The sequence below is a fragment of the Papaver somniferum genome, chromosome 7, assembly GCF_003573695.1.
Source record: "Papaver somniferum cultivar HN1 chromosome 7, ASM357369v1, whole genome shotgun sequence".
Classification (NCBI taxonomy): domain Eukaryota; kingdom Viridiplantae; phylum Streptophyta; class Magnoliopsida; order Ranunculales; family Papaveraceae; genus Papaver; species Papaver somniferum.
Window position 1 is genome coordinate 52,165,442 of NC_039364.1, and position 13,858 is coordinate 52,179,299.

The following is a 13,858-nucleotide window of genomic DNA, read 5'->3' on the forward strand; positions in this document are numbered from 1 at the left end:
TTTTTATGATATTCCTAATTGTTTGGCAAATCAATACTGATCATTATTTGATAAGAACAACTAGATTTTGCCTACAAATCACTATCTGATTTTTCATGGTTTATATGCTAAAGGCGATTCGCTTAATCAGCACTAATTAATTAATTAATTAAGCTGATGATTTCATCCTTAAACAAGTGTAATGTCAAATCCGTGACCAGTGAAAACTCAAAGTTTTTACAATTAGAGCTTAATCAAACTCTAGACTAGTTAGTCATATACACTGTATAGTAAAGTGTATATAGCATATACGCGAGAGAAAGAATTTAAAAGGGACCCTATTAAATCATTTTATAATTTTCAGTCAGGGTTATTTGGTGCACTGCATGGTCAATGTAGGTTTAAAGTTTAGACTAATATATTTCTACTCGAACATGATAGGATAGTACAACAGTCCAAATATACTACAAATGGAAAAAGTATATGTTGGGTGCAATGAGGAGTCAGTTTGGTAAGCTTTTAGGTGACAATCATTTTTCTGATCGTATATGACAAAAAATGCGAAAATTATGTGTGTTCTTGATGAGATCATTAACATATATATGTATATATAGCTCCATGATCCGGTAACATCAAGAACACAAAATATATATCATGTTCCGGTAACGACAAACCATTACAGCACTAAGATCCCTCTCTAAGGTTCATATTATGTGGTCCAAAAATATCTATTCTCAAATTGAGTAAATAATATTACAATTAACATATTTGAAAAGGCACCCAATATGTACTTAAAGTGTGTTCATCAAATGGATACTGCAACTTTGTTTTCAATTTTTGTTGTCAAGAGCTTCCAATTCCATCATTTACTTTATTGTTTTTATGAATAATTTACTCACACTTAGTCTTAGAGTGTGGTTGCTAGGCTTCTCAAGTTCTCATGTGAAGCCCTAGCTAATGAAGTTAATCAAAGAAGGAAAAACAACTTAAAGTAGAACTACATGCTCTCTATCAAAACCAAGAATTAATTATAGCTTGCTAATATGAATTTTTATATTGTGAGTTTAAAGTTTTATTTTGTTATTTCACATCACATTTAAGAACAAATTAAAGAAAGACTAAAAGGTGGTTAGTCAAATTTAAGAAACGGAGAAAGCTCTATAAAGAGGTTAAGGTCTGGTTTTCCCTGCTAAAAGCATCACAATGGGGTGCCCAAAAGCCAAATATATGCTAAGCTATATTTAGCTTTTAGTTTTAGTCGCACTCAGAGAAAAATCAAGTATAACTGAATTAGAGGCGGAACTATAAAAGGACTAACCTAGGCTTTAGCGGAGATAATCCTTTAGACTCACAACCCTAAAAACATATTCAACAATATATTGGGCTTGATCAGGTTGTTATCCTGGGATTGAAAAAAAATATATCAGCCCTCTTGGGTTCGTTTCTGAGCTAAAGGTGCATTTTGGACGTAGTTTATAATTCTGCATACTGCACGGGTGCTGCTATATATAGTATGTGTTTAACAGAAGTGGAATTTTTAACATCGTTGGCGTTCAAGGAATATACATCTATTCTGAGGTGCAATCTAAAATCATGCTTAATACTTGAGGGGCTTAATATGCTAGTTGTAAACTCAACTAGCTTTCTACGCTAGGTGTGACTCTTAACTAAATATATGCTTGGTACTTAAGCGGCTTTATAAATAACGGTTGACTCAAAATGCATTAGCGAATTCATAAAGTCCAAACAATGTAATTGAATTCAAGGCTTGTACGCATTTGATTTAACCAAGAACGCAAACAAAAAATGTTGATATTAAGTGAAAAGAGAAATCAGAATTCATAAGATGATGTGTAATCAACTAATCATACATTTTATTAGGAGTATGCATCCAATGGAGATACATGTTGATCTCCAACAGGCACCCATGGCGTCCAATGGAATTTGTCTGTTGGAATTCTATTTGAATTAGGTTAAGCGTGCTGTTCCGAATGGGCACTGCCTCTATAGACTCCCGCGACCTGATGACTGGTCAGATCGAACTTCCTCATGCCGGCAAATATAATGCGCGGATCAATTTTATTCTCTTGCTTACTTGAAAATATCCAACGTAATACAACAATCATTTGGAAGGTCGAGTATGGAATTGTAATTTTAAGGAGAAAATGAAATGAGAAACTGAATCAAGTATTGTTCCATGAAATCTTACTATTGATTTGAACTTTTGACCTTTCAAGAGAATACTGTATAAAGTACTTGAAGTTCCCCCATCACTTCCAAGATACCAAGTCTTTATTTTTCACCCTATCACACTTTAGGGCCCACACACATCTTAGTGCATGAGAAACATATATCACGAAACAATTCCAAAGTTTCTAGCCACTGGATTCCATCTACTTCATACTTTATCAACCATTGGGTTTCACCAAATCTAGTGCATTGTTTTAGGTCTATTTCATAGTAATGATGAGCTTCTTTTTAATTACTATACTAGTAGCTATATGAAAATTTGTTAATTCTATCTTCCCAGAATTTAGTATTTATATCTCACCTCGAGTCTTTTTAGAATGGAAAGCTAACCAAAGAGAGAATAACCTAAAAACTCATTTCAAAAACAAACACCAAAAACATGTCAACAACACCAACACAATTTTCATCTTCTTCTTGTTTTTCTTCATCTCAGAACATTGTTTTCAATTATGTCTACTCTTTATCTCAAACACCACATAAACTGAGAAAAAGAATGTTAGCTACATGGACACCAGATGAAGAACTAAATCAAGTTAGGTTGAGATCAGGTTCAGACATGAAAAGAAAACTTAAATGGCATGATTTAATAGCTCTTGGTGTTGGTGGTATGCTTGGTGCTGGTGTTTTTGTTACAACAGGTCAAGTAGCTCATAAAGTTTCAGGTCCTGCAGTCTTCATTTCGTATATTATCGCTGGCGTTTCCGCTCTTCTTTCTTCTTTATGTTACACCGAATTCTCCGTTAATATACCTGTTGCTGGTGGTGCCTTCAGCTATCTAAGAGTAACTTTTGGTATGTATGATCATATATACATATATATAATTCCATTTTATTTTATTTTGAGTTCTATTGATATATAGAGAGAGAGAGTAGTCTTTATTTTAATTAATTCTCTTCTTCTTATATTCAAAAATGGTCGAGGGCAGGTGAATTTGTGGGTTATTTTGCTGGATTAAATATACTAATGGAATACGTGTTATCTAACGCTGCTGTTGCTCGAAGTTTTACGGAGTATCTTTGTAGAACAGTAGGCGTAGACCCGGATTCCTGGAGAGTTGAAGTAGATGGTTTGACAGAAGGTTATAATAAATTGGACTTCCCAGCTGTTGCTCTTATACTTGTCCTTACTCTATGTCTTTGTCATAGGTTTGATCGTGATCTCTTCCTTATAAACTCATTTATATATCTAACTGTTGTCTTTCACTTTCTTTTTCGTCCTTGATTTTATTGGACAATAATTTGTTCTTGTGAGTTTCTTTGTGTGGTGTAAAATTTTCTTGGACTAGCTAAGTGGCCATTTTGTTTTGTCTAACCATTAACAGAATGATGGAAAATATAACATTGATTTGAGGTTTTGGAATTTAGCCAGGACTAATAGTTATGTTCATTGGACAACATCATTAATTTCTAATATGACTTGAGTGAGCCTTGAACCTAAGTGGGTGTTGAATTGATGGGTTTTGTTTCTGTCTAACTAATATGGGATTTAATTACTTTCTTTTTTGCAGTACAAAGGAGAGTTCTATACTGAACTTGATCATGACAGTATTCCATGTTATCTTTTTCTGTTTGATTGTAATTGCTGGTTTTTACAATGGAAGTGCTAAAAACTTGATAAAACCGAAAGGATTGACTCCGTTCGGTGTTAAAGGTGTTCTTGATGGATCAGCTATTGTTTACTTTAGCTATATTGGTTATGATTCTGTTTCGACCACGGCAGAAGAAATCAAGAACCCATCAAAGAGCCTTCCCATAGGCATCATAGGGTCTGTAGCGATTGTTTCGGTGCTCTACTGTTTGATGGCGTTGGCTTTATGCGTGTTGGTTCCATATAATGAGGTAGTACAATCCTAAACAAGTATAAATATATTTATATATGGATCTTCCTTTTCGGAGGAGGATTTGATCAGTTGATGATGATATCATATAAGATTTCCGCGTCTAAGCGTTGTTGAGAAATTATGTTAAAGTTATATTGATCTAGTGATCGACCTAGCATTCAAAAAGTTAGAAGAAACTTTACTCTTTCTTTTTCGATTGTCCTTAGATATCCGATACAGCATCATTTGCTTTCGCTTTCGAAAAGATGGCTGGATGGAAATGGGCGGGTAACATTGTCGGAGCTGGTGCATGCTTAGGGATTGTAGCTTCACTTCTAGTTGCTATGTTAGGTCAAGCTAGATACTTATGTGTGATCGGACGAGCTCGGCTTGTTCCTGTTTGGTTAGCTAAGGTTCATCCTTCTACCGGCACTCCTATGAATGCCACTGTCTTCTTGGGTGAGTTTCTATCTCGTCTTTATATATACTCATTTCTATTAAAAATTTAGAAAATTTTCTCAGAATGTTGCGCCTGTTTTCACCTTCTGATTATCAAGTAAAATCTCTGTATCACTCCCTCTCATGAGTTTTTTTTTTTTTTCATCTTTCATGTTGAAGGGGTATGCACAGCAACAATTGCACTCTTCACAGAGCTCCACATAGTACTTGAAATGGTCTCCATCGGAACACTACTCGTCTTCTATCTCGTAGCTAATGCATTAGTATATCTAAGATATGTTGACACAAACAACATGAGTAACTCACTTTCTACACTAATCTTCCTATTGCTCCTGTCGTCAAGTGCAATAGGCTTTTCTATGTCATGGAAACTGAGAGAAGAATGGTGGAGCTTAGCTTTATTTGGTAGTGCCTCTATCATAATCACCGGCGTTTTCTATTACAAGGTTCCTAGCGTTTACCGTCCATCAATATGGTCAGTACCATTAATGCCTTGGCCAGCTGCAACATCTATCTTCCTCAATATTTTTCTTATGACTTCCCTTAATAAGAGGTCTTTCCAAAGATTTGGAATATGGGCCGGTGTAATTATCTTGTTCTACATATTCTATGGTGTCCATTCAACATACAGTGAAGAAGAAAGAGATCAAGCTAGGGTTAGTAGTCATTATCAAGTGAGCCCACCATCAAGTTCTTCAATTCAACAAGAAAGTAAGGTAGATTTGCAATTGGTTTAGTTAGCCATGCATAAGATTTGTTGATCCTTCGCAACTTCATTTGTCCTATTTCTTTTACTTTTTTCCTTTTTTATTTTTTTTTTGGGTGGCCATCCTTTTAATTGGTTGTCACTCGCAAATCACAATGTAGATCCCATTCAATTCCTATCAACCAAAAGGGAATCCTCATTATGAAAAAAAAGCAAAAAATACACAAATAAAATTATTGATTTTCCTTTTTGTTTGTAGAGAAAAGGGCGAGAAAGAGATGGAAAAGGGTTGAACTTGTATTCTTAATTTCTCTCATTTATCTTAGCTTTAGAAACTTTATCCTTTCTGGTTTGTTCTCGTAATCTCACCATCACTTTTTTTGCCCACCATATCATCCATAACCACAAGAAGAAACTGAATATAGAGACTGGATATGAAAAGATGAATGCGGTCGGTTTGGCATATAGCTAAAAACCACAGTGTTTTCCATTTCCTCTCATCATTTCTGTTGTGCTTTTCAAATTCTATTGTTTTCTCAAAAGAACCTGGACAATGGATTGCCGAATTTCACAACACGTGTCTAGTTAATAAAACCCCGGAGTGTTCAAGAACAAGAAAAAATTAGTTCCTCTCTTTTAAGGGGAACTAAAGTCTGACTACTACAGTTCTGACACTGAGTGAGGTGTTTTCTAGATTTGTGGCACACACTAATTGGGACTGTGTGGACATCTATGTACTAATGATATGTCGAGGAACCTTTTCAATGGAAGACTTGACAAATGGTGGGAGGAGACGTGAAATCTACTTTAGAAAAAAACAGAAGGAACAAATATGAAGCAATGAAATCGAATACAATTGTAATCGACGCTTCGGAAATTTTAGATAAATTGGAGTACATGGACAACCAGCCTATCCCAATGGAAGAATGGATGTCCAACAATTGTGGGCTCGCTCAATCAAATGATTGCTAGCAGATTTTTGAGGTCAGATGTTCTCTGGCTTACGTGGTCGGATTTCTTTGGGATATCGGACATTCGGACCTCACTTATTTGATCCAGTCTTTTTTTATAAGTTTTGGGTGCCAAAACGTTTACAATATGTTTTGGGGTGCCATCACCAGTTGACTATGCGGTACACCTAACGTCTAGAAATCAATTCTATAATACTCAAATCCAACCAGTTGAAAGAAAGACGGTATAATGAATAATTAAGAAAAACAGAAGAGAAGGTGCTTGTGGCACTCTTCTCCATCTCTCTCTTATCATGACAGATGACCTCTTTCAGCATTAAAAGAAAAAATAGACATCACTTACCCAGTCACCAATCCGGGTTATGTACATATTTCCTAATAAACGAAAGAACATACATCACTCACGCAGTTGATTAATAAGTCACCAAGTTCCGTGTCTAAAACTCGGATACCAGACAGATTGTTGCATGAGAACAAATCAGAGCAAATAAGTCATCACAGTAACCCAGTAAGCTTGTATGATTGTAATAGCCAAAAGAATGTACATGTCTGCAGAATACAATGAGAAACAACACAGGGTTTTGCTGTTCAGATGTATAAAGAAACCTCTTAACTAAACATAAGTTAAAAAATAACGCAGGGTTTTGTTATTAATACATACCTTTTTGAGATTAACTAACAAATTAATGAAGAAGTTCAGTTACATATATATGTTACAAACATGTACCTTTTTGAGATTAACTAACAAACTAACAAAGAACAATGAATAAGAAGTTAGTGTTTCATGGTACACATATATGTCCTCTTTGCAAGCCTAACTTCGCACTTCTGAAGCAGGAAAAAACAGATTTGCAAGCGATTTAAAGAACAAGAACAGACTTGTTCTTACTTGATCCAAGAAAGTATTTTAGGTCAACTACAACTACTATACTAAAGCCACATTCAAGTCGGTAATATGCCTATTCTGTGTCAAAAATGGGATAGAAATCTGCTTCCTGGAGACAGTTGCCATGTGACTGAGATCATGTGAGAAGGTCTAGCAAAAATTCAGACATGTGCAGATAAAAGATTCAATTCAGGCATATGTAGCAGGCATAATGACTGTACATCTTTCTATGGTAAGACATCTTAGCGCTGGAGATTCCAGGCTAACATGTAAGAAGCCAATGCAATTATTAATGATAAATCAGATATATATAATACCATAATAGAGATGATTTCAGAGAAATTAACATTAACAAAATTACTTAAAATGCTTTTTTCTCAAGAGAGAGGGTCCCTTGCTTTCATTTAAAGCTATGTGGACACTCTAGCTTATACTGACAAATAGATAGCCGATTCAAAGAACATGCATAGCCAAGTTTAGTGATACAAATTTTGCACAAAAAGTACAAAGAGCTAATACATCAACAGTAATTAGAGAGATCCAAACACATCATCAACGATCAGTGTAACCCAGCCATTGTTGTACAAGATATAACAATAAGAAAACTAGCCTTGAATGTGGAAAGTTTCTACCAGAACCGATTCACAGTAATTTAAGGATAGCAACTTAATTGCTCTGCAGCAAGGGATTTGAAAATGAAGCTAAAATTCTATTCCAGAACGTGAATAGAAAAACATTTACGCTAGCTAACTATTAAAACACGGAGAGTAAGAAATCAGAAGGATATAAACTGAAATTCACTGATTTATATACCTCAGGCCACGAATTTGATATATGAGAGCTTAGGTGCATAGAAATCCCAACTGATGCACTTCTCCGGAAACAATTAGCCATCATAAGCAATATATTCCCTCAAGAAACAAAATGACAGACAACCCATAACTCCTCTACGAATCAGGTGGCGAAGACATCTTCTTGGCCTTCTTTTTCGCAGAAAACCCTTTCGCGAATGCATCAACAATCCTTTGTTGCGAATCAAGAATCATCTCAGTCCGTTTCAACTCCATATCCATTTTCATTTTCTCAACTTCCCTTGCCATTTCTAATTTCATTTGTTCCATTCTCATAAACCCTTCGCCCAGTGACCTAACTGCAGAAACCATCTCTTCAACTGGATCCATTTTTCTCTTCCCCTTACTTCCACCACCACCACCACCACCACTACTCTTTCCAGAGCCAGATCTCAACCTAGATGACGAACCAACACCGCCATTGGTAAACCTAGAACTAGAACTAGGACTAGTAAAATTGGGGTTAGGCATAAAATTAGGCATTACGTTTTCATCAAACTTAGCACCATAATTCTTCGGTTTGGCATATGCAAAATTAGGAGCACTCCTCCGTTGTTGTTGTTCTGCACTAGGAATTCTAAATCGAAACCCTCCACTACTACTACTACTTCCTACTCTGCCATTGGGCATGATTGAACAATCAAAATTACGCAAATTGGGCAAATTGCGGGAATTAGGTATTGACATATTATAAGCAGTATTATGATGGTTTTTCTGATCAAAATTATACCTTGGGCGAAAATCATCATCCTCCTCGCCTCCGCCACCTTGTTCATCTTCATCATCTTCCTCTTCTTCTTCTTCTTCATCACCACCACCACCTTGTTCATCTTCATCAACACCGGTAGCAGTTGAAGAAGGACCTTTTTCCATTAAATCCATCCTTTTAAAGAAAACCCAGGACGAGGAAAATCGATGATGAGCAGGAGTCATTAGTGATTTCTGTACTTCAGTTCGATAACGTTTCCGAAGCTTTTCAACTTTATGACGACATTGAACAGATGTTTTGGATGGAACAACAAGATTACATCGGCGAGCAACAGCATCAGCTACTTCTTCCCAATGAGAAGCTCTGAGATTCCCGCGACGAAGCGAATACCATTTTTCATGGTAGGATTCAATTAGAGCCGAGGTTTCTTCATGTGTCCAACATGGCGGTGGTACTCTTCTTGTTATTGACGATGGTTTTGTCAAGGAGGATGGACTAGTTGTTTGTTTTTGTTGTTGGCTTGGTGTTGAGAGAGGAGAAAGATTTTGAGAATCCATATCCATAGTGTGTGAGGAATTAGGGTTAGGGTTTGTTGTGGTTGTGAGGGAAAGAAATGGGTGGTGGTGGAGCTGAAAGAGGAGGGGGGGGTGGTGGTGGGTGAAGTGGACATTATTGAAAAATTGAGTGGTGGTGGGGGTAATTATTATTATTAGGTGTAGAGAGAGAGAGAAAGAGAAGTCAGAGATGAGAGAGAGAAGTGGATCCGCCACCGCTACCCAAGGATGGATGGGGATGACGATAGCAAAGCCATACAACCACCACCACACCATATAATTTCTCGGCCACAACCAACAACCACGCCCGCGGCCCCCACTCTCTGTCTCTCTCCCTCAACATATCTCCTCCTGCTACGACTTCTGTGATTTTTTACTTCGTTATATAAGACTGGTGTGTGTGTCATTCACGCGTGTGTGTGTGTATTGTGAAAGCACATGACACGAGTGTAAGCAAGATTTCAACGGTGGAAGTGAACAGAAAATGCAATGGATGGAATATATAACAGCGGCTCTTTTACGTATCACAGGGCACTACATTCCTACACTAGTTCTTGGATCATCAACTATGGAGAACAATGGACATGGAAAAATAACTACTTGACTTGGCCATAAGTTTGGGGATCAAAGTGGACACTGCCTACCATTAGGCCCGAAACCACCTTAGACGCAAATCACACAATGGGAGAGGCCAGATTTGCAACTGAAATCGATATAGTACATGAATGATATTATGAATGATACTACTTATCTTCTAATCAAAGCTTTTGAGGGGATTTTTCTAGGTTAAAATGAACAAAATAATTTCTAGGAGTCTATGCTTGGACCACTACTGCAACAGCTGGTCCAGTTTAAACTTCAAAACCCAAAAATGCAATACTTATAATCACAAAACCTACAATCTTGCAGCAATCTTTTTTCTATTTCGTAACATGAGAATAAATTAGAAATTCATCCATTAAACAGAGATTAGAAAACCTGCTTATATGGGATCTTCCATCTCTTCTCTCTACTGTATTACGTTCTAACATAAAGAAACCCACCATCTCTACTTTTAAACTTAAAGCCATACAGGAACTTACTAGTGGCAGGGACAGACATAATGACTCCAAATATCTTGCAGAATCTTTTGAGTTTTTTTTTTTTTGGACAATCAAGTTGGTCTTCAACGGGAAGAAGAAAAATAATACAAGCTTTTCTTTGGGAAGCCCACTTCCCTTGCTTCAGATTATACAAAGCAATCCCCTCTTCTTGAGTGAAGAGACAACATACATTAGCCAGCAAACCATCAGTCTCATCACATCTGCGACCATGGCAAGGGGATTGAAGGTGTGATGGGATTGAGCCATCAAAAGTACGGCCTATACCTCATTGGGCGCCTGAACCTTGGAGCTTTGCTGCACAACAGAAAACAGAAGAAAAATGGCTTCCAACTTCAGAATGGTACTAAAAGCAAAATCATTCAATTAGCTTAGTTTTAGTGACATTCGTTTTTCTATGACAAAACAGTCTAAATCTGAAAATAACTTAGTTTATAGGAAACCCCATAACCCTGTTACTGGAAACTTAGTTTATAGGCCCAATAGTCAATAGTAGGATGTCAGCATTTAGCAATCTCTGAAACGCAGTGCTGATTCTATTCTACTGCAAACAAAATAACTCCCTAATAGAGAAGGACGGAACTAGGAATTTTCTTGGTCTGTCCAGTAACGTTTTGGAATAAGCTGAAACCCAACAAAGTATCAAATTCTCCTTCCCAGCTTATAATGAACTTAACCTAAGAGGCAGGCAAGATGGAAGCCATCTTGTTGCTTTAAGAGGGGACTATAACTTACAAAGTGATCATAATACTTTCAGGATTTTGAGGCAAGAATAATAATGAAAAAGAATTGAAATGTATACCCATATCCGTAAGGAGATGGAAAGAATGGGGCTGCTGCTGGGAAAGGTCTCCGTCCTCGAAAACCTAGATAAGGACTGCCTGGCCGTCTACCCCGAAATTGCTTCATTCCGGGTACGTTGGTTCGCTTAGCTGATACCTGCAGAACAAGCATTTCAAGTTATACCAATGACAAGTGAAAAATAAGAATTTCACCTATGGAGTGAAGATTGGTTAGCAAATGAGGCACCTTCAGTTGACGCCCATGCAACTCTGATTCATTTAAAAGCAGAGCATTTTGGACAGCATCAACCTCGACAAACTCGACATAAGCAAATCCTTTAGGCTGACCAAACTTGTCTGTCAAAATAGTCACTCTGTTTACTGTTCCACATGATTGAAAATGCTGCTGCACTTCCTCAGGGGTACACGCATAGTCCACCTGAAATTGCACAAGTCATAACAGCTAAGATGAAATTACTTTCATCATGGAATATAGATATAAGATATACACAAACGGATACAAAGATCAAACAGAGGAAACAACATGAACATATGTAGTATATGGAAACATAATATGTGCATGTGTATGAGGCTATGAGCTCACAACTCCCAACTGAACACTACATTTACGATGAGTCATGACAAGGACCTTCAGGTCAACAGATGCGCCCAAATACCCAATCATATCATATATTAGTAGGTTATGTGAAGCAGTGGTCCAATGGAAAAAACATTTCATGTCCTGATAATTGTGCAGTGCAGCCACCATGTTAAGGCACTCCTAATCCATACAGACACTTCTAAACTATAAAAGAGCCACACAATTTGAAGGACAAATCATTAAGCCATTAACCGAAGATTCCAATAATATGGATACCATAAGCCTTGTGACCTAACTTTAACGAAATTCATCCACTTAGCGCTTCCTTCTTCTGTTAACTATCCCCCATCGATTTAAGACTAGCAACGCAGTCTCAAACCCAAACGTCTGTGTAATGCACATACCATGACCATGAGGCAAATGACCACTCATCCTAGCTCAACTTAGCAAACCCTACTTTAGAGTTGTCCCTGAATCATCAATATTGCAGTTCACCCCCTTTGATTCTATCTTTTAAGTAATAAAATATACAAGAGAGATGAGAACAAAAAATAGAAGACAATTTACTAATCCTTCAGATACTAATTATGATGTCAGGTTAAAGAATTGCACTCACATTACCAACATATATTGAGCGGGAATCAACTTCTTCTTTTTCAGCTTGGGTAGCGCCAGCACCATTGGGATCTTTAAATACAAAAGTCAATACAAGAGACTTAAATTAGAGCTTAAAAAACAAAACCAACAACATGTAATAATAGGGAGGCCATTATGCATGTCACTAATGGGTTAGTTAAATAGGTGCAACCTGTGACACAGCAGAGGGTATGCCAGAGAAACGGTGGAAAATGACCAAGCAATTAAGTCTGAGTTGTTAAACAAAACTAATAGTACAATCGAACATGTTTCTTAACAGTGGAATGAATTTCATCAATTTAACACCAAACACATATATGATAACAATGCCTCTAATTTATCCAGACAAAAGCTAACTTCAGCCATTTGCATCCACATACAACTTCAGCCATTTGCATCCACATACAACCGTTATAAAAAATAAAAGACTATAATCATGAACAGTGTATCAAACCCTAAGTAGTATCAGTAACTCTAAAAAGAGGGGAAATATTCCTAACCCTAATTTTTTTGTGTACATTAAAATTCAGATAAAAGCTTTCCTTTCTATCTGGAGGGTATAGTAAACTATAAAAAAAGAGCATACATCGCAGATCTCCCATACAAGACTCATTACTAAACTCTACCAAAAATCATAACCTCAATCTAGATAAAACAAAAGCGAGTTGGTGAGTGAGTGAAGCGGAAAAGAATATACCTTGAACAGAACCCATCTCTTTCTCAACTTTAGCTTGCATCTCACGAAGTGCACCAGCTTCATCTTCGATCTCTTTCAGTCTTTTCTTCATCTCTTCCAAGTTCTATAAAAATTACTCAAAACTTAAAAATCACATCGTTTATACCATCACGAAAACTATTCACAGAATAACAAAAGTAGTAAGAATCAGGGTATCGAAGGAAAGAACAGAATATACCTCCTTGGAATTAGGATCATTATCATCGTCGTCAACCCTAGACATTTCAATATCAGCATCCATCTCTCCTTCATCTGGTATTTCACCTCCGTAAACTTCATGCTCACCTTGTTCGTGTTCTTCATGCTCGTGGTCTTCGTGATGTTGCTCCATGGTTTCTCTGCCTCTCTCGGTCGCTCGCTAAAACTCTCTCTGTGTTTTTGAGTTTGGGGTTTTTTCCGGCTGTGGGGGATTAAGTAGGTATTCTATTCTATCAAGTATACCAACACCTATAAAGGGAAGGGGGACAGAAAGGAATGGTGATATTGTTATATAGAGTCCGTTTTAAGGGTATTCTTGTAACATATATTAAAACCAAGGCATGGGAAGCTTATAGCTCCATAAACACAACTTTAAAATCACAATGGTAAGCGATTTCGCTTGGATATAGCTTAATTGTAGCGAAGTCTAATTACCGTGGTCTTCTGTGTCGCTTAAATGTAGCGATATTCCTTAGCTACACTTTAAAATTTGATCCGATCTAATCCACCTTGTAGCTAAGAGAAATTTCCATTGGATTTTTCACGGAAATTTGGTTTCTGTGTGATTTGTAGCGGATACTGAGTACTCGTTTATGGTTTTTACTCTTTTACACTAAAATC

General features: G+C 36.9%; 3 protein-coding genes across 3 annotated transcripts; 1 reads left to right on the forward strand and 2 right to left on the reverse strand.

The window, feature by feature from the left end:
* Window positions 1-2,437: 2,437 nt before the first annotated feature.
* On the forward strand, window positions 2,438-5,278 carry LOC113297289 (cationic amino acid transporter 6, chloroplastic-like). The gene is made up of 5 exons (XM_026545723.1): window positions 2,438-3,020; window positions 3,155-3,374; window positions 3,737-4,067; window positions 4,276-4,507; window positions 4,667-5,278. Exons 1-5 carry the CDS (start codon window positions 2,609-2,611, stop codon window positions 5,242-5,244), a joined length of 1,773 nt encoding a protein of 590 aa, XP_026401508.1. The 5' UTR covers window positions 2,438-2,608; the 3' UTR covers window positions 5,245-5,278.
* A 2,149-nt stretch (window positions 5,279-7,427) lies between these two features.
* LOC113297290 (trihelix transcription factor ASIL2-like) lies at window positions 7,428-9,552 on the reverse strand. Its single transcript, XM_026545724.1, has one exon. It carries the CDS (start codon window positions 9,458-9,460, stop codon window positions 8,018-8,020), a length of 1,443 nt encoding a protein of 480 aa, XP_026401509.1. The 5' UTR covers window positions 9,461-9,552; the 3' UTR covers window positions 7,428-8,017.
* A 535-nt stretch (window positions 9,553-10,087) lies between these two features.
* Window positions 10,088-13,465, reverse strand: LOC113297291 (polyadenylate-binding protein 2-like). The gene is made up of 6 exons (XM_026545725.1): window positions 13,218-13,465; window positions 13,001-13,103; window positions 12,284-12,354; window positions 11,314-11,505; window positions 11,087-11,223; window positions 10,088-10,581 (listed from the first exon to the last, which is right to left on the reverse strand). The coding sequence occupies exons 1-6, from the start codon at window positions 13,368-13,370 to the stop codon at window positions 10,533-10,535; spliced, it is 705 nt and encodes a 234-aa protein (XP_026401510.1). The 5' UTR covers window positions 13,371-13,465; the 3' UTR covers window positions 10,088-10,532.
* Window positions 13,466-13,858: the final 393 nt, after the last annotated feature.

Coding starts and splice junctions, on each gene's coding strand:
- LOC113297291 (XM_026545725.1), bottom strand. CDS start 13,370: ATGGAGCAACATCACGAAGACCACGAGCATGAAGAACACGAACAAGGT. Junction 13,104..13,217: donor ATGATCCTAATTCCAAGGAG/GTATATTCTGTT, acceptor TAATTTTTATAG/AACTTGGAAGAGATGAAGAA. Junction 11,224..11,313: donor TGCATGGGCGTCAACTGAAG/GTGCCTCATTTG, acceptor CTTGTTCTGCAG/GTATCAGCTAAGCGAACCAA.
- LOC113297290 (XM_026545724.1), bottom strand. CDS start 9,460: ATGGTGTGGTGGTGGTTGTATGGCTTTGCTATCGTCATCCCCATCCAT.
- LOC113297289 (XM_026545723.1), top strand. CDS start 2,609: ATGTCAACAACACCAACACAATTTTCATCTTCTTCTTGTTTTTCTTCA. Junction 3,021..3,154: donor CTATCTAAGAGTAACTTTTG/GTATGTATGATC, acceptor GGTCGAGGGCAG/GTGAATTTGTGGGTTATTTT. Junction 3,375..3,736: donor ACTCTATGTCTTTGTCATAG/GTTTGATCGTGA, acceptor TCTTTTTTGCAG/TACAAAGGAGAGTTCTATAC.